General features: G+C 33.3%; 1 protein-coding gene across 1 annotated transcript in view; it reads right to left on the reverse strand.

The window, feature by feature from the left end:
• Positions 1–372: 372 nt before the first annotated feature.
• LOC127710246 (diacylglycerol kinase epsilon-like) overlaps positions 373–21,611 on the reverse strand; it is a 65,856-nt gene continuing 44,617 nt past the window's right edge. The window contains exons 9-10 of the mRNA XM_052216016.1: positions 5,655–5,766; positions 373–5,059 (exon numbers count right to left, since the gene is read on the reverse strand). Coding sequence (XP_052071976.1) covers positions 4,919–5,059; positions 5,655–5,766 — 253 coding nt within the window. The 3' untranslated portion in view covers positions 373–4,918. The remainder of the gene's footprint in view (positions 5,060–5,654; positions 5,767–21,611) is intronic.

Genomic DNA, 21,611 nt, shown 5'->3' on the forward strand with positions numbered 1-21,611 from the left:
TAAAAAATTTCTGGTCAAGGAGCTTCAAAATTTGTCATATAGTCCTTGCATATTATATCTATATACTGGGAATGTAAAAACCCAAAATACATTGTAGTCCCCATGACAACTGTTAATTTACTTTCATATTTTTCTACAAGATTTCTGTGTTTTTTGTCTTATCTAGCTTACCCCACATTATTACCTTTTTTCTCATTTTATATGTTCTACTGAAAAAGGGTAAAACTTATTATTTTTTTTTACACTATTAAAATGTTTTCAGGTCTTTTGTCTTTATTCTGATGTGCTTCACTTATATATATATATAAAAAACAGAATATTTTACACTTGTGAATGATCCACGAACCCTCAATATGGACTAGTATAAGAAACTGTTACTCTAATCTAATTTATTTGCTATAAAAAAAATATAAAGGACATTACAACACTTGACAACATCAAAATCTTAGACTAGATGTCACGATATTTCATTTGTTGTCTACTTATTATACAAGTATTAATTTGAACAATAACTACCTCTTAAAACAGTGTCAAAAGAGCATATATATATATATATATATATAGACAACATTACAAAAAGCACATTGCAGACACCATTACACTTGACAACATTAAAATCTAAGACTATATATCATGTGTGATGAACTTATGAAGTCAAACAAAATTATTGTCATTTCCTTCACAATGCACCATGCCTGTGTCATTTGCTGTACATTTCTGATAATTTGTCTTACGTAGGAGTTGTTTCCCTTTGATAACTTTTTTTTTATAAAAATTGGAAACAAAGTCTTTAAATTGTGATTGAAAATGGACTTTAGAAGATATGGCCAGGTGATGCTTTATTAAAAATTACCTGGTTTTCAACAGAGTACCCAAGTTTCCTGATTTACTAAAATTTGATTGTAATAAAATAACACAAGTCATGTAGATTAAAGAAAACACAATACAATATATGAATAATAGATTTTTTGTATTACTTATGCAATATCTAAAACATTAATAACCATTAAAATATTTAAATGTTCAACACTGGAATTAATCAATATGAAAATATGCAATAGCTGTACATTTGATGCAATAATAATTCACTGAATGTCATAAAAATCATTTATAAACCAATGTTGACATTCCTTGAACAAAGAAATTTATTCTTCAAAAGCAGGAAACATATTTTACTATCTAAGGAAAGATCGTTTATTTGACTACTTGATGTTAAGCCTAAAGAGTATTAAGATAAATTATGCAAAAAAAACTGAAACAAGATAAATGCAGATTTATCTTTTTGATCCTAGGAAGGTAAATATTGATAATGCACATACATATTCATTTCAACTACAAAGAGAGTGAAATGTTCAAACAACTGTCATTTAAAATGTCTTTTATAATATTGTAGTATCTGTTTCAACTATATACCAAAATTGTCAATTTTAAATATTGTTCACAAATGTATTGGGAGAAGAGACTTATCAGGTGATTAAAGTGAATAATTCACAAAAATTAAAGTTAAAGCACAAATAGATGTTAAATCACCAGTAAATATAGTTTACTAAAAATGCTTTAATGAAGAACTAAAAGTCTGCTTTTATATTGTCTTTGGGCTACTGTTATTTTTGTTCTCTTCAATTTTCAAAACTAAATAAGAAATACTTATGGAAGACCTTCACTTTCCTTAAACTGGTCTTGTCTTTGAAACTTGAATACTGGGAAGACATTCTTGACTTCTTCAGATATAGCAATATTTGCTAGCAATAAAAATTGAAGCCACTAGACATCAAGGAATTTTCAACATTTCAACCAGAATTCTTTAATTTTCACTAGGCATATTTCAACCAGGTTTCAGCCCATTTTCAACGTTAAATCAGCATTAGATTTTCAATGTTGGGTTGCTGGCAATAAAACATTCATTTATTATACACAGCTGCTCAGAAAAATGAGGTTAGGTTTTTATTAACTACAGACTTGAAGAAATATTGAAAGGACATCAACTTGGTTATTTTAGGAAATTGCAAGGAAAGGATAAAAAAACAAGAATGTGTCCATAGTACACGGATGCCCCACTCACACTATCATTTTCTATGTTCAGTGGACCTTGAAATTGGGGTCAAAACTCTACTTGGGCATTAAAATTAGAAAGATCATATCATAGGGAACATGTGTACTAAGTTTCAAGTTGATTGGACTTCAACTTCATTTCATCAAAAACTACCTTGACCAAAAACTTTAACCTGAAGTGGGACAGATGGAGGAACAGACCGAAAAAAATAATGCTCCTCTACTATCGTAGGTGGGGCATAAAAATCAAGATCTTATCAACTTCAATCTTTTGCAAAACTATATCTTGAAGTCATTTGACATCTCTAACCTTATGTTAAAATCTTTTGTAAAAATTCACCAAGTACAAATATTTTCATACAATACCATACTTCTCAATATTCAGTTATACCATGGTAGACTCGTAAAGTATTGCATATTTTGAAATATTGCATGCTCATATTAACATTGTATTGTTATATATCGTAATTAGGAGCAGACTTCATAAGAATAATTTACTTGTGTCCAATCCATTTTACTTGAGTAAATAAAATTTACTTAAACTAATACCAATCCACTATACCATATACCATGTTTTACAGTATGCCAGAATTAAGGATATCAAGAGCAAAGACCAGTCAAGTTTTTTTAAGAGGTATTTTAATTAACATTAATCTCAATATGTTAAGAACATCTAATTGCATTGTAAAATATCCTATAAATTAGGTTTTATATCATTTCTTTATAAAAGTAGATACTGTAAATTCAGAAATTATTGGGTGTAATTATTAATGCGATTTTTGAAGAAAGGACAATAAACTGTTAACACAGAGATATGTCTCGCCTATTTGTTATTTTGATAATACAAATGTTGAAATTAAAATAGCACTACTTTAACATGTAAGTTATGCAAATATTCAAAGTCAATGAACCATGACTGAAGGTACAGGGCTAAACAATCTCCATGGAAATGAAATGTGCCAATGCTAATACAACTGCAAACCAAATGCCATTGACTTTTCATAAGTCGTTCCCTTTAAACAAACCTAAACACAAACATGAACTTGTAAACTATGTAAAAGTTTCAAAGTCAATGAACCATAATTAGGGGGTGGGGTTATATAATCTCCATGGAAATGAAACTTGCAAATGCCAATACATTTGCATACCGAATATCATTGACTTAACATTAGTGGTTCATCTTAAACTGACCTAATCACAAACCAATACATGTAAACTAAGCAAAAGTTTCAAAGTTTCAAAGTCAATAGACCATGACTGAGGGGTAAGGACCAAATATTCTCCATGGAAATGAGATGTGCTAATGCTTATACAACTGCATACCAATTATCATTGAACTACCACTAACAGTTACCCTTAAACTGACCTAATCACAAACTAATACATGAAAACTAAGCAAAAGTTTCAAAGTCAATAGACCATGAATAAGGGGGCGGGGCCAAATAATCTCCATGGAAATGAGATATGCCAATGCTTATACAACTGCATACCAAATATCATTGACCTACCACTAGTGGTTCCCCATAAACTGACCTAATCACAAGCTAATACATGTAAACTAAGCAAAGTTTCAAAGTCAATAGACCTTGACTGAGGGGGCAGGGTTAAATAATCTCCATGGTAATGAGATGTGCCAATATTAATACAACTGCATACCAAATATCATTGACCTACCACTAGTGGTTCCCCATAAACTGACCTAATCACAAACTAATACATGTAAACTAAGCAAAGTTTCAAAGTAAATAGACCTTGACTGAGGGGGCGGGGCCAAATAATCTCCATTGTAATAAGATGTGCCAATGCTTATACAACTGCATACCAAATATCATTGACCTACCACTAGTGGTTCACCATGAACTCGACCTAATTACAAACTAATACATTGTTGACGCCGCAGACGCCGGAAACAGCATACCTATGTCTCGCTTTTTGACTCCGTCAAGGCGAGACAAAAATGTGAGATTATTTATTGCGATTTCAGGAAAATCTGCATAAACTTATATGTATCAGATATCAGAATGCGAGTTCTTATTATTGCGATTATCACCAAGTCTCATTATTGGCAATAATAAAAACCTCTCAATAGTTTCTGAATTTACAGTATTGGGACATACAATAAATATAAGATAAGAGTTATATTGCACATTAAGTATGCTTAATACACCAATTTCAAGTTGATCGTCATTGAAGAAAAAACAAATTTTCCTGTAATTTGTCAGAAAACAATAGATATTACACCAAGATGTCGTTAAATGAAATTTGATAAACTGCATTTACCATGCTTTTCAATAACATATGATCTAATCGCTGAAAGACCCATCCTAAATTATTGAATACTATCATTCTGCATTGACAACAATTATCTTGGTGTAAATTAGATGCACCCATTTGGGCTTAAACGCCCTCAAGGTGTATCTAATACTTAAACACATGTATGATTTGCAAATACAATGAAGTTAACCAGTGCAAAATTGAGTTCATCATTCTTAGTAAACCCCAAGGACTTGAAATTGGTGTATACATTAAAAGAATTCATGGTTAATATGAGATCATCAATATATTATTCACTACACTGAACCACACTGAGCTAAATAACATTTCTATTGAAACCTTCTTGAAGCACTTGAAATCAGAAATAAATACAACTTAGCACTTATTGTATGCCTGACAATAAACATATCTCTAAATTAATTAACATCAAATGACACTATTGAAAGACAGTTTGACATTGTCTACAGAAACTAAAAGCATTAAAAATTCAAACGGGAGCAGAATCAACATTTAAAATAGCATCATGATTGTGTAAGTTGACAATACTGGAATTCTGTACACTCAACAGTGTAGGATCAACCTTTCAAGAAAATTAACCGTTTATATTCTGTCTTCCACACTTTGATAACAATCTGACTGTACTATGATGTTTAACCTCTATTTCTACCGGAGAAGACTGTTCCCATGGTTCCCCATCTACCTGCATCGGTACTTTTCCTTTCAGAATAGTTATCTGTCAAGAGAAGAATGTCGTAATTACAATGGTGTTCATAATAGGGATAAGTTTCTTGCCTTTGTCCAGAAAGGAATCTGACCAAATAAAAGAACAAAGTTCCAATGTCCCCTGCCAATGCACATATTTTATCTGTCCAAGGGCAATAACTCTGATATACTTAATAGAATTGTATGTTTGAGAGAACATACAAAATAGAACTGACGGACGCAGGCATATTATTTATTTTTCCTAGGGGCATTCGCTTTTAATTAAAATTAATTAGCTCAGATTTTCGAACTCATTTAAGACAGCGCTGATATAAACCTTTGATAAAATTTTGTAAACATTCTTGGAAGAATTGTACACTTGAGAACACTTACAAGACCATATGGATAGACACACAAATTTAATTTACATTTCCAAGAGGCATAATTCCTTTCAAAATACTTTGGATTCATTATTATTCAATGGAGACCAATTTTCGTGAATTCATGGGTACAGGGAAACTCTCTACTGGTAAGACATATAATATCATGATTATACACCTATGTTGTATTTAAAGTAACCTGTGCATATATTTCTATTTTGATTTTTATACAATGTATGAACATACCTTAACTTTCTTTGCTTGACCCAATCTAAGTGGCTGTGCCAAGCCCACTTGTAACTGGGCAATATGGAATGAAGAATACAGTCCCATTACTTCCAACAAGCCATCGTTATAACTACAAACAGCAAATAATATATAAATATTGTTAACAATAAACAATTTTTTAATAAAATTTTACATAATGAATTGCATTGAATATACTACTTTCTAAAGTAATGTCATAACCAATTGTAAGTTAGAGAAAATCCATTATTAACCATGAAATCAATCGAAAAATTAATCATCAGAAGTTAAAATAAAATTGTTAAGTTCCACCAAATCTCCTACTATACCATTATGCAAAAAAAAAACTACATATGGATGATGCCCCCTTCTGCTCTGCCAAATGCATGAGTATAGTTCCACAAACTTTAGATTTGACAAACAGTGATGTTAAGTACAACTTGAAATTGTTGCACTGTCTGTAAGACACAAATAATTCCCCGCCTGACCACAAGAAATTATAAATTTAACACTATGTATGATGATCTATCTTTTATTTTTATTCTGAATGTCTACACTTGCAGGACTGAATGTCCAGCCAAAAGGTTTCAACTTTCCAGCTTTGGTAGTCACCAAGTTCAACTTCCCTGTATTGATTAAATATTTGACAATACTAAACTAGAGGCTCTCAAGAGCCTGTGTCGCTCACCTGTATTTACTGATGCTTTGGAAATCATGTAAAATAAGGTTAAAATCATAATTAATAATATTAGATATTAGATATTATAATGATATCTAAGATAATAACAAAAAACTGCAAAATTTTTGTAAAATTACTAACTCAGGGGCAGCAACCCAACAACGGGTCGTCGGATTCGTCTGAAAATTTCAGGGCAGATAAATCTAAATCTGATGAACATTTTTGCCACCTTTCAGATTTGCTCTAAATGCTTTAGTTTCAGAGATATAAACCAAAAACTGCATTTTACCCCTATGTTCTATTTTTAACCAAGTCAGCCATGATGGTTGGAAGGCGGGGTCATCGGACAAATTTTTTAAACTAGATACCCTAATAATGATTATGGCCAAGTATGGTTAAATTTGTCTCAGTAGTTTCAGAGAAGAAGATTTTTGTAAAAGATTACAAAAATTTACAAAAAATTGTTAAAAATTGACTATTAAGGGCAGTAACTCCTAAAGGGGTTGACTGACAATTTTGGTCATGACAACTTATTTGTAGATCTTACTTTGCTGAACATTATTGCTGTTTACAGTTTATCTCTATCTATAATAATATTCAAGATAATTACCAAAAAACTGCAAAATTTCCTTAAAATTACAAATTCAGGGGCAGCAACCCAACAACAGAATGTCAGATTTGTCTGAAAATTTCAGGGCAGATAGATCTTGACCTGATAATCAGTTTTATCCTTGTCAGATTTACTCTAAATGCTTTGGTTTCAGAGATATAAGCCAAAATCTACATTTTACCTCTATGTTCTATTTTTATCCATGGCGGCCATCTTGGTTGGTTGGCGGGGTCAACGGACACATTTTTTAAACTAGATACCCTAATGATGATTGTGGCCAAGTGAAGTTTGGTCAAATTTGGCCCAGTGGTTTCAGAGGAGAAGATTTTTGTAAAAAGCTAACGACGACGACAACGGACGACGGGCCAGGTGAGCTTAAAATCTTATATTTTCATTAGGGAAAGTAGTACAAACCATGATTTTAATTATATAGCAAGTGAGAAGGAAATGAAGTACGACATCCGGTTTTTGTGAATATGTAACATCCCTCTTTCTGAATTTAAGTACAAAATAAATGTGGATAGTGTCCACATGTGGACACAGATGATACCCCTGCTTGCATATCATATAGTTATAAAGGGACATAACTGAAGAACATTAAAATTGACGCTACCCAAATTTGAAGTTGATCTGAGTTTTGTGGTAAAAAGCATTGTGTATAAGTCTCATAACATTTGGTTGAGGCAAACTAAAGTTAGAAAACGGAAACAAAAAATTTGTATTTGATCTTAGTTTTGTGGTAATGAATATTGTGTATAGGTTTCATAATGTTTGGTTGGGGCAAACTTAAGTTACAGAATGGAAACTAAAAATTTTGCAATCTTTCGATTTATAAAGGGGCATAACTCAATAATAGTTAAAGTGACACTACCCAAATTCAATTTGATCTGTGTTTTGTCAGTGGAAGTCAAAATTAAACATTGCATTGTATAAAGCATTGATTGTAGTTGATTCAACTATAATCATGGACAAAGGAAGATAACTCCAAATTTAAAAAATACTTGATATTTAGAAGAAAATAAAAAATTTTGCAATTTTTCCATTTATAAAGGGGCATAACTCTAGAACGGTTAAAGTGACGCTACCAAAATTCAAACTTGATCTGTGTTTTGTGGTAATAAGCATTGTGTATAAGTTTCATAACATTTGGTTGAGGCAAACTTAAGTTAGAGAACGGAAACTAAATTTTTTTCAATTTAAAAAATGACTAAGAACAAATACTGGCATTTTGAGAATATTTAAAAAAAAAATCCTGTGGACATGTACACTTCCATTATGTGCATAAACAACCTACAAATATTAATAACTGAAGAACATTAAAATTGACACTACACAAATTTGAACTTGATCTGAGTTTTGTGGTAATAAGCATTGTGTATAAGTATCATAACATTTGGTTGAGGCAAACTAAAGTTAGAAAACGGAAACAAAAAATTTGTATTTGATCTTAGTTTTGTGGTAATGAATATTGTGTATAGGTTTCATAATGTTTGGTTGGGGCAAACTTAAGTTACAGAATGGAAACTAAAAATTTTGCAATCTTTCGATTTATAAAGGGGCATAACTCAAAAATAGTTAAAGTGACACTACCCAAATTCAACTTGATCTGTGTTTTATCAGTGGAAGTCAAAATTAAACATTGCATTGTATAAAGCATTGATGGTAGTTGATTCAACTATAATCATGGACAAAGGAAGATAACTCCAAATTTAAAAAATACTTGATATTTAGGAGAAAATAAAAATTTTGCAATTTTTCCATTTATAAAGGGGCATAACTCTAGAACGGTTAAAGTGACGCAACCAAAATTCAAACTTGATCTGTATTTTGTGGTAATAAGCATTGTGTATAAGTTTCATAACATTTGGTTGAGGCAAACTTAAGTTAGAGAACGGAAACTAAATTTTTTTCAATTTTTCCATTTATAAAGGGCATAACTCTAGAACGGTTAAAGTGACGCTACCAAAATTCAAACTTGATCTGTGTTATGTGGTAATAAGCATTGTGTATAAGTTTCATAACATTTGGTTGAGGCAAACTTAAGTTAGAGAACGGAAACTAAATTTTTTTCAATTTAAAAAATGACTAAGAACAAATACTGGCATTTTGAGAATATTTAAAAAAAAATCCTGTGGACATGTACACTTCCATTATGTTCATAAACAACCTACAAATATTAAAGCTGTAACGCAAAAACTGTGAAGGAAATAGCCAGACAAACCATGATCTCTTTATGCAGCTAGTACCAAAAAATGACTAAGTCCAAATACCTGGCATTTTAAGAATATTTGAAAACAAGAGGCTGTCAGAGTGACAGCAAACCAGATTTCCTGCAGAGGTCAAACATTGAACAGTTGAGCAAGTATGAACACTACATTTAAGTTTAAAACAGCTCTGAATTTAGATTGTGATTGAATATTTGACACAGCATAGGTTTTTGACACAAAATGAAAGTGGTCAAAGAACTGAAAAATTTGAAATTGGACATTTACCTATTATGGTCCAATATCCAATATCTAAGTACATTGTTAGAATCAGCATATCAAAGAACTCCAAGAATTCATTCATCAAAACAAAAGATTAATTTAGGACCCTTTGGACCTCAATGTTGACCAATTTGATAAAGGAGCCCACAATCCAAAATCTCTAAATACATGGTTAGATTAAGCATTTCGAAGAACCCCATAAATTCAATTTTTGTTAAATCAAACAAAGTTTAATTTTGGACCTTGATATGGACCAACTTGAAAACTGGGCCCAAAAATCTAATATTTAAATACAGGTTTAGTTTCAGCATTTGAAAGAATCCTATAGGGGAAATTCGCCTAATTGCGGACACTTTTTCAAATCCGGAAGTTTGGATACCGTCGAGGCCAATTGCGGACATACTGGTGGTTGCATTTGACAGGAGAGGATAGAGGGGTATCAAATGGACCATTTCCCGCGTTTTCAGGTCTCCTCTCTAGATTGGTAGATTGCAAACTCTTAAAACCCGCGGAAATGCCGAGTCGCGTAAATGCGGACAGGGGGAGTTAAAATACGGACACCTTGTCGTCAAATTGCGGACACTTATTTTTAAACAGTTCTTGCTATTCAAAACGCAGGTATTATGCATATATAACATTAACTCTCATGAATAAACCCTCAAGAATAACCTCTCAGTGCATCTTAAAGCATGTTTGAGAATGGTTTTCTCGCATGAACTGGTAATACATGTGGAAAGGTGAGTAAAATAAGATTAAAGAAGTTCATTAAATATCTTATACCACACCAATTATTAAATGATATAAGATGCAGAAACTTTTTTGTACTGACAACTTCCATCGGGATATTGTCTTCCAAGATGCATGCATGCATATATACGAGATATAGTTGTGATAACTTTCAATTTCAAATCGTATGGCATTCATTGTAATGTGTTTTAATGTCCTAATCACTTAAAAATCCGTAGCCCTCACTCTAGAGCATAAGATGCCTTGGGGCGAGATTTTTTTCCCATCCAACACCATGAACATCTGAAAACAGTTTATGGAATGGGTAAAAAGACTTCATTTTTAAGAATTGTGAAATCAAAAATGGGAAAACGCAAGGTGTGAGGGAACATGCAAATTTTGTAAATTGAAATGTTCAAAAAAAAATTAGGACTATGGAAAAATGGACACCAAAAATTTTAGGGAATTATGGAAAAGTCAGTATTATGTTTAGTTTTATATGTATTGTCTATCATCTGTTGTTTCTAATGTATTGGTCTTTTGTTGGGCAATGTATGACAAATATATGTTGATTGATTGATTGATTTTTGGTGTTTTAACGCCATTTTTAAGCAACGCTTTTGGGCTATTTCGTGGCGGCCAGTTTTAATTGGTGGAGGAAGCCGGAGTGTCCGGAGAAAACCACCGACCTTCGATAGGAAAACTGACAATCCAAGTAAATTAAGATTGGAGTCGGGTGCACCCCCACGAGCGGGGTTCGAACTCACAACCTCAGTTTTGACTGGCTAGTGATTACAGTAGTAACTACTTAGACCACTCGGCCACAGAGGCCCCTCCAAATATATGTTGAAAAACCTAGCCCGTAATTATAAATTATGTAATTCATTGACCGCTCCCCGACATGTGTAACTTCAAAGCATATTTTAGCGGCGATCGATGTCTTTCAAAATTACTGCACTTTTCTTGTATCCCTGGTGCTTTCGACTGGAGAACCGTCGTACACAAGCATCGCACAAGTTGGCAGTCCGAGGCGGGTAGGGAGCAAGAAGGTGAACTTTGGTTTATTTTTATCAATAGTACAGCTTAAGTCGACGCTAGGGGCCGTCTTGACCTTGTAGGATATGAATGATTCGTTCATTGTTGAAGACCCTACATCAACTGTCAAGATGAAGAACAGGAATTAAAGCCTTGTTCATTGATAATTTTCATATTTTTTTCTATATGTATTGTGTGCGATTTTGTCCCATGTACATTTACTCCATATCCTTTTATTTTCTCTTATGAATTCTGACCCATGTCACTCCTCAATGAAGGGTCTTGCTGGCCTAAGTCCAATATCTTGAAAATGAAAAGTTAAAAAAAAATGAAAGGGAGCTTCCCCTAATGTTACTAAATGTTGTGCTAAAATTTCTTTTAAAATCTGTGGAGTTGATTTGAGTTATCCTACGACATAGAAAGTGTAAACGGACGGATGAATAGACGGGCAGAGTGATTACTATAATAGGGCATCCGCCAAAAGTCGACAGGACATAATAAAGACGTAGTCCTGGAGATTATCAGGTCACGCATGATGATATGCTATTCGTTGCATTTCGTCACATATATATTTTTTTCTATATAATGCCCGTTCTCTGACCAATAATGGCATGGGATTTTATCCGACTGGCGAATAGATACCAGCGTGTTCAGAACATGCATACCGAGTTCTGTGTCTAAGATGAAATGTCTAAAACACAACAGGTTAACAATAGGTGCAAAAGATGATTAATTACAATAACATTCATTCGTCCATGCAGGTAAAAAAAAAAGTGAGGCATACGTCGTTCACATGAGAAAATTACCGAACCAAATATGGAAGATGCAGGTGATACAGTTTCACCCGGGGAGAAGGATGAGGACGAGGAAGAGCTTATTAAAATCTTTTTAGTTATTAAATAGTTTACATTTGAATTTGTTATATGATTACAAAGCTTTTAGTTTATGATTATTTGATAACTAAAGAAAAGAAGTTTTTGATTACCAAAGCAAATATTTAATGGTTATGTGATTATGTTGGCAAAAATTTGGTGATTATGCGATTACTGGTACCTCTCCATGAGGGGCGTCGTTTGTTTTTCGATTTGTCACAGACGGATGGACAAACAACAGACAGACGACTGGATGCACAATGTCGTTACTGTAGGCTCAAAAAAGTCTAAAGAGGTCTTTAAAACCAATGTATTGGTTACATTATTTCTATCATGTTTTAAAAAGTTTTATAAAAACATTTCTTTCAAAGGAATATTCGTGATATCAATAAGTTCATCTTCCTCTTCCGCAGTAAGAATGTCCAACTCTTTACCTCCTATACTTGATTTTCTAGCAATAAACACAATGTTGCTGAATTCATTTTCCTTATCACTTTCAATAATTTCGCATAGTAGTGCCCCCCCCCCCCCCCCCCCCCCCTTTCCCCCTCAGTAGTGTTTGATACATATTCATGTTTTGATAAACGTAAAATTTCATAAATAAATAGCCAATAACATCATTGTCAAATGGCCAAATAAATAGCCAATAACATCATTGTCAAATAGCCAAATAAATAGCCAATAACATCATTGTCAAATAGCCAAATAAATAGCCAATAACATCATTGTCAAATAGCCACTCGTCTACGAGACATTGTTGCAATTTCATTCGGGCGATTGATTCTGTACATTTTATTTCATTCCATTCTTGCTTTTGCAAAAAGTCCTAAACATGTAGACATTCTGCGAAGAAAGAGAAATGAATTGGCTTGCCATCCAGGGGATGACGTTTTCAGTTTTTGACCTATTGAAGATGTGCGCAAGTTGCAAATTGGAGTGGAAATCAGACTTGTAATTGCATTATGTTCGTAATATGCAAAATAAAAGCAAAACAAATAAACCCAAATCAACACTTTATTGATATAAATGTATCGGATTGAAACTAATAATGCTAGATTATAAGAGAGTTTTGTTTATTTCCGTCATCATGGTATTGACATATGCACCACTGCACGTGTTAGTTGTTCGAAATATTTTGTGTCCGCATTTCGGCTATCATACTATTTTCGGTGGTGAAAATGCGGACACTTGCTTATTCCAATTTTGTAATCAAAATTTAGACAAATCAGTAAATATAATTGAAAGAAATGTTTCCTTGCATAAAATACGCAATGCCTATTGCTTTTCAACACATAAATTGCCATTTTTACATGAACAACTGTGTATTGAATGTGACACGCTGACTTTTGACCTTTTTCAAAATTTCCCGGTTTTCAAACTTGTTGACATAAGCTATTTATAGCATGCAATTTCAATCACATGACACAAAAGTAAATCGTAGGCAATAGACATGATAACCTTATTGCAACAAAATAGAGATTCAATAGTAAACAAAACACCTTATTTCTTATATCTATTTTATTTCAATTTTCCATAATTTTATTGAAAAGTGAGATATTCGTTTTCCGTCCGCATATCGGCGCTGTCCGCAATTAGGCGATTTTCCCCTACATGTTTAATTTATGTTGAAATGAAACACATTTTAATTTTATCCATATAATTTTCTGTTCAAAGGGAAATAACTCAAACTGAATAAATTATAAACACATAGTTCTCTAAAATTAGATATGATTTAACTACTATTCTCTTAAATTATATATGAATTGATGTTACACAATGTATATCTATTTTCAAATTATATTCAAATATAATTAATAGTTCCAAATATTTTTTCTTTCATTTGTCACAAACTAATATAGATCTGCAACTTATCTATCAATGTCAACAACTTTATCTACACAATGTAATGTAATGAAATATATCCTTTAAAAAAATAGATTATTATCTAATTAAAGGAGTTCACTTCATCAATTTTTTTTTTATAAATATAGCATTCTGAAAATTAGTTTATACAGAATAACAAACAAACCTACCACAAAATTCTTCAAACAATTTAACAAAGAAAAGAAAAAAAAATCAAAAATGTCATTTATCATTCATACAATGTCTTTTAAAAATCTTTTAAAAAATGAGTTATTTCCCTTTGAACAGAATGGAGTAATTAATAAGAATTTCATAAAAAATTGAATTCTTGGGAAAGGGCTATAACTCAACAACGAGAAAAGCTAAAATTGTGAAAATTGAACTTGACCTTCACAGAAAACAACATATCTAAATTTGAAAAAAATTTGTCAAAGTGTTTTCACGTTAATAAACGGACACTGTTTTGCAGCTGCCCACCTGCCCCCCTGCCTGCCTGCTCGCCTGCTCACCATACATCCCCAAATCAATAATTGATTTTTCTTTCGAAAATCCGGTTAAAATCAAAATCCTGTGTAAAAACATCATACAAAATATTATAGCTGTAGCTCAAAAATTGTAGGAGGAGATAGCCAGACAAACCATGATCTCTTTATGCAGTTAGTACCAAAAAATGAGTAAGTCCAATTGTAGGAGGAGATAGCCAGACAAACCATGATCTCTTTATGTAGTTAGTACCAAAAAATGAGTAAGTCAAAATACTGGGCGTTTTGGGAATATTTGAAAAAAAAAAAAAATCCTGTGGACATGCACACCTCTATTATGTGTAAAAACATCCTACAAAATATTAAAGCTGAAGCTCAAAAACTGTAGGAGGAGATAGCCAGACAAACCATGATCTCTTTATGCAGCTAGTACCAAATAAATGGAGAATGTGTCCCCATGGACACAGATGATGCCCCCGCTTGCATACAACATTATAAAGGGACATAACTCAAGAACGATAAAAGTGACGCTACCCAAATTTGTACTTGATCTGAGTTTTAAGGTAATAAGTATTGTGTATAGGTTTCATAATGTTTGGTTGGGGCAAACTTAAGTTACAGAACGGAAACTAAAAATTTTGCAATTTTTTTATTTATAAAGGGGCATAACTCGAGAATGGTTAAAGTGACCCCACCAAAATTCAAACTTGATCTTTATTTTGTGGTAATAAGCATTGTGTATAAGTTTCATAACATTTGGTTGAGGCAAACTTAAGTTAGAGAACGGAAACTAAATTTTTGTCAATTTTTCCATTTATAAAGGGCATAACTCTAGAACGGTTAGAGTGATGCTACCAAAATTCAAACTTAATCTGTATTTGGTGTTAATAAGCATTGTGTATAAGTTTCATAACATTTAGTTGAGGCAAACTTAAGTTAGAGAACAGAAACTAAAAATTTTGCAATTTTTCCAATTTTAAAGGGGCATATCTCTAGAACAGTTAGAGTGACGCAACCAAAATTCAATCTTGATCTGTGTTTTGTGGTAATAAGCATTGTGTATAAGTTTCATAACATTTTTGGGACGTACGGACGTACGCATGTTACAGACAGACAAGGGTAAAACTTAATGCCCCCTCCTCTACGGCAGGGGCATAAAAATCTAAATCTTGTGGACATGCACACCTCTATGATGTGTAAAAACATCCTACAAAATACTAAAGTTGCAGCTCAAAAAGTGTAGAAGATAGCTGGACTAACCATGTATCTATATCCGGACAGACGGACAAACAGATTATGGACATGGGGTAAATTATTATACCTCTCCATATTTTGTCGCAGGGGCATAAAAAAGAAACCTTTTTTTGTTTGCCCTCCAACAGACATAACTAGACATCATTGAGATAGGAGCCATCTCCGTGGGCCCTGCTGTAAATAACATGTGGTAAAAAATTTGTATGGATAAGCTGATATGAAGCATTTTTTTGTTATTACATAGTCTCGTTATATGCTGAGAGTGATTTAATCTATATTATTTAGTTAAAGTGTTATATTTGGCCTAGGAAGTTGTGCATACATTATGACACACCCTCTAGTGTTGGTTAATATACATGTCAAGTATAAACTTTGAAATCATAACGGTTCTCAAGATATAGAGCGGACATGATCTGTACCGTACGACATGGGGTTGTCAACTGAAAGCAAAGTTTTTTACCTTAACCTTTGACCTATGAAGTTGTACATACATTATGACACACCCTCTGGTGTTGGTTAATATACATGTCAAGTGTAAACTTTGAAATCATAACGGTTCTCAAGATATAGAGCGAACACGATCTTTACCATAGGACATGGGGTTGTCAACTGAAACCAAAGTTTTTGACATTGAACTTTGACCTAGGAAGTTGTACAAACATTATGACACACCCTCTGGTGTTGGTTAATATACATGTCAAGTATAAAGTATGAAATTATAACGGTTCTCTAGATACACAATTTGTTAGGGACGGACGGACGGACGGACAGACTGATCACTATAGGACAACCCTCCTAGTCCCTAATAAACTGTTCACACAGAGATATGTCTTGCCTGTATGTAATTTCTACAGCATAATGCCAATGTTGAAATTTAAATGGGAACACTTTAACCTGTAAACAACTCACAAGTTTAAAAGTCAATGGACCATGACTAAGGTTAAGAACAAGATATCTCCATGGGAAAGAGATGTGCTAATGCTTATACAACTGCAAACCAAATATCATTGTTTTACCATAAGTGGTACCCCTTCAAATGGCATAATCAGAAACTTTAACAGTTACTTATAAACTATGCAAAAGTTTCAAAGTTAATGGACCATGACTAAGGTTAAGAACAAGATATCTCCATAGGAAAGAGATGTGCCAATGCTTATAAAACTGCAAACCAAATATCATTGTTTTACCATAAGTGGTACCCCTTCAAATGGCAAAATCAGAAACTTTAACGCAAAAGTTTCAAAGTTAATGGACCATGACTGAGGGTGCAGGACCAAATAATCTTCCTGGAAATGAGATGTGTCAATGATAAGACACCTGCATGCCAAACATTTAGTACTGTAGTCTTATCTTTTGTGGTTCAAGTTTTAACCTTTTGAGTCACAAATTTAGGAATAAACAATTATTGATCTCAATCGCCCCCTCAATGTTATAAAGAAGCTATGTCAAAAGATTAGAACCAACATATTCCTATATAATTAGCCTATCTGTTACCTGATGTGTAAACTTGGCCATTGACTCAAAAACTATATAAGTCCTTCAGACTTTTATTCAGTTAGGGAGTTAATCGGCTAAAGTTTACACATAAATAACCTCTAGACAAAATGTATTTAATCCTATAAAAAGTGAATTATGCTTAAAATAAATGGGTAATGTGTCCATTTGACACAGATGATGCCCCCTCTTGCATATAACATTATAAAGAAACATAACTCAAGAACAGTAAAAGTGATCCTACCCAAATTTGTAAATTCTTACTTGACCTGAGTTCTGTGGTAATAAGCACTGTGTATAATTTTCATAACATTTGGTTGAGGCAAACTTAAGATAGAGAACAGAAATGAATAAACTGCTTCACTGAGCGCAGCTGGATATGCCCGCAGAGGTCCAACCCTGAACAGTTGGGGCAAAAATGGACACAATATTCAAGCGTAATACAGGTCTGAATTTGGATTGTAATTAAATATTTGACATATTATAGGTTTCTGAATAAATGTAGTCAAAGAACTTGAAATTGGTTATATGAATTGAATTTATATTCAATTAAAGATTTCTTGCTGTTGTGCAATACACTGTGCTGTTGCGCAATACTTAGTAAATCTGTTGTCAGACTATAAACAAATAAAGTTCAATTAATTCTCAATGTCATATTAGAAATTTATGAAAATGTAAAGGGAGCTTACATCAATAGATATAAACAATTCACCAAAGTCTCATGAGAACTGCTGACAGCATTTTTGAGTTATTGTCCGAAAACTGGAAAATCCCCCCTTTTTTAATGAATAAAACCCCATAACTCAGAAATGATAAATGAAAAATTTATAAAATTCTAAACGGAGCTTACATCAATAGATATAAACAATTCACCAAAGTTTCATAAGAACTGCTGAAAGCATTTTTGATTTTTTGTCTGAAAACTGGAAAATCCCCCTTTTTTATGAATAAAACCCTGTAACTCGGAAACGTATGATCTAAACTATATAAAAATCCAAAGAGAGCTCATGTCAATAGATATAAACAATTCACCACAATTTCTTGCAAGTTGGGGAAAGCATTCTTGAGATATTGTCCGAAAACTGGAAAATCCCCCTTTTTTTAATGAACAAGACTGCACACGCTGAAATGTCTCGCCTTCTTTACTAATCATTGATATTATGTTGATAGTCCTAAATATAAAGTTTTATTACAACTGTCACATAAACTTAACATTAACGAAGAAAACTAAACATTGACCAATGAACCATGAAAATGAAGTCAAGGTCAGATGAACCATGCCAGGCAGACATGTACAGTTAACAATTCTTCTATATAACAAATATAATTGACCTATTGCTTATAGTTTAAGAAAAACAGACCAAAACACAATAAAATGCTCTGCAGAGCGCAGCTTGATACGACCGCAGAGGTCAAACCCTGAACAGTTGGGGCAAGTATGGACACAACATTCAAGCTTGATACAGCTTTGCATTTGGATTGTGATTAAATATTTGACACAGCATAGGTTTCTGACACAGAATGAATGTGGTCTAAGAACTTAAAAATTTTTAAATTGGACATTCACCTATTATGGTCCAATATCCAAAATCTAAATACATGGTTAGATTCAGCATATCAAAGAACCCCAAGAATTCAATTTTTGATGAAATCAAACAAAGTTTAATTTTGGACCCTTTTGACCTCAATGTGGACAAAGTTGATAACGCGGCCCAAAAATCAAAAATCTAAATACATGGTTAGATTCAGCATATCAAAGAACCCCATATATTCAATTTTTGTTGAAATCAAACAAAGTTTAATTTTGGACCCCGATTTGGACCAACTTGAAAACTGGGCCCATAATCAAAAATCTAAATACATGTTTAGATTCAGCATATCAAAGAACTCTAAGAATTCAATTCTGTTAAAATCAAACTAAGTTTAATTTTGGATCCTTTGGACCTTAATGTAGACCAATTTGAAAACGGAACCAAAAATTAAGAATCTAAATACATGGTTAGATTCGGCATATCAAAGAACCCCAATAATTCAATTTTTGATGAAATCAAACAAACTTTAATTTTGGACCCTTTGGACCTCAATGTGGACCAATTTAAAAACGGGGCCCAAAATCCAAAAACTAAATACACGGTTAGATTCAGCATATTAAAGAAACCCAAGAATTCAAGAATAAAACCCCACTGAAATTGGTCAAGAAATAAGCAATTTATACGAAGTATCTTCTTTTGCACAATACTGTGCAATTAAATATTTCTTGCTATTGCGCAATACTGTACAATTGACAATTTCTTGCTATTGCGCAATATTGTGCTATTGGGTATTTCTTGCTATTGCGCAATACTGTGCAATTGAAGATTTCTTGCTATTGCGCAAAACTGTGCAATTGAAGATTTCTTGCTATTGTGCAATACTGCGCAATTGAAAATTTCTTGCTATTGCACAATACTTATTATATAATAATTTACACATCCTGTTTGGTGTGTATCTCCTACCATATCATTATTATTTGCTTTTAAATATAAATCAGAAATAACCAACTTAAAATGGAAAATTTTAAAAGAAAAAAAGAAAAAGAAAAAAAAAAAAAATCCCCCCCCCCCAAATTTTTTGAACCCCCTTATGATTCATCACCCCCAAACTCAATCCCAGCCTTCCCTTTGTGGAATGGTACCTTGCAGTACAATTTCAGAGAGATCCATACACTTGAACACAAGTTATTGTCTGGAAACTAGAAAAATGTGTTTTTAGGCCCCTTTTTGGCCCCAAATTCCTAAAAGTTTAGGGCAATTACCCCCAAACTCAAACCCAGCTTTCCCTTTGTGATATGGAACCTTGTAGTACAATTTCAGAAAGATCCATACACTTACACACAAGATATTGTCCTGAAACTAGAAAAATGCTTGTTTTTTGCCCCTTTTTGGCCCCTAATTCCTAAAATATTGAGGCAATTACCCCCATCATCAATCCCAGCCTTCCCTTTGTGGTATGGTACCTTGCAGTACAATTTCAGAGAGATCCATACACTTGAACACAAGTTATTGTCTGGAAACTAGAAAAATGCTTATTTTTGGCCCCTTTTTTGGCCCCCAATTCCTAAACGTTTCGGCAATTACCTCCAAACTCAATTCCAGCTTTCCCTTTGTGATATGGAACCTTGTAGTACAATTTCAGAAAGATCCATACACTTACACACAAGTTATTGTCATGAAACAAGAAAAATGCTTGTTTTTTGCCCCTTTTTTGGCCCCTAATTCCTAAAATTTTGAGGCAATTACCCCCAAAATCAATCCCAGCATTCCTTTTGTGATATGGAACCTTGTGGTACAATGTCAGAGATATCCATACACTAACACACAAGTTATGTCTGGAAGTTACAAAAATGCTTGTTTTTGGCCCCTTTTTGGCCCCTAATTCCTTTACTGTTGGTACCATAACCCCCAAAATCAATCCCAACCTTCCTTTTGTGGTATTGAACCTTGTGGTAAAATTTCATAGAGATCCATTCACTTAAACTAAAGTTAGAGTGCGAAAAACCAATGTGTCTTCCGACGACGCAGTATGATGACGATGCCAACGTCATACCAATATACGACCACAAAAAATTTTTTGCGGTCGTATAAAAACTTAACAATGAGCAATGAACCGTGAAAATGAGGTCAAGGTTATATAAAACCTGTGCGACTGACAAATAGATCATAAAATATTTCCATACACCAAATATAGTTGACCTATTGCATATAGTATTAGAAAAAAAGACCAAAACTCAAAACTTAACTTTGACCACTGAACCATGAAAACGAGGTCAAGGTCAGATGACACCTGCCAGCTAGACATGTACACCTTACAATCATTCCATACACCAAATATAGTAGACCTATTGCATACAGTATAAGAAAAACAGACCAAAACACAAAAACTTAACCATAACCACTGAACCATGAAAATGAGGTCAAGGTCAGATGACACCTGCCAGTTGGACATGTACACCTTACAGTCCTTCCATACACCACAATATACTAGACCTATTGCTTATAGTATCTGAGATATGGACTTGACCACCAAAACTTAACCTTGTTCACTGATCCATGAAATGAGGTCGAGGTCAAGTGAAAACTGTCTGACGGGCATGAGGACCTTGCAAGATACGCACATACCAAATACAGTTATCCGACTATTTATAATAAGAGAGAATTTAACATTACAAAAAATGTTCACTTTTTTTTCAAGTAGTCACTGAACCATGAAAATGAGGTCAAAGACATTGGACATGTGACTGACGGAAACTTCGTAACATGAGGCATCCATATACAAAGTATGAAGCATCCAGGTCTTCTACCTTCTAAAATATAAAGCTTTTAAGAAGTTAGCTAACGCCGCCGCCGCCGCCGCCGCCGGATCACTATCCCTATGTCGAGCTTTCTGCGACAAAAGTTGCAGGCTCGACAATAAAACC

This window comes from Mytilus californianus, unplaced genomic scaffold (assembly GCF_021869535.1).
Source record: "Mytilus californianus isolate M0D057914Y unplaced genomic scaffold, xbMytCali1.0.p SCAF_7, whole genome shotgun sequence".
In the NCBI taxonomy this organism is placed as follows: Eukaryota; Metazoa; Mollusca; class Bivalvia; order Mytilida; family Mytilidae; genus Mytilus; species Mytilus californianus.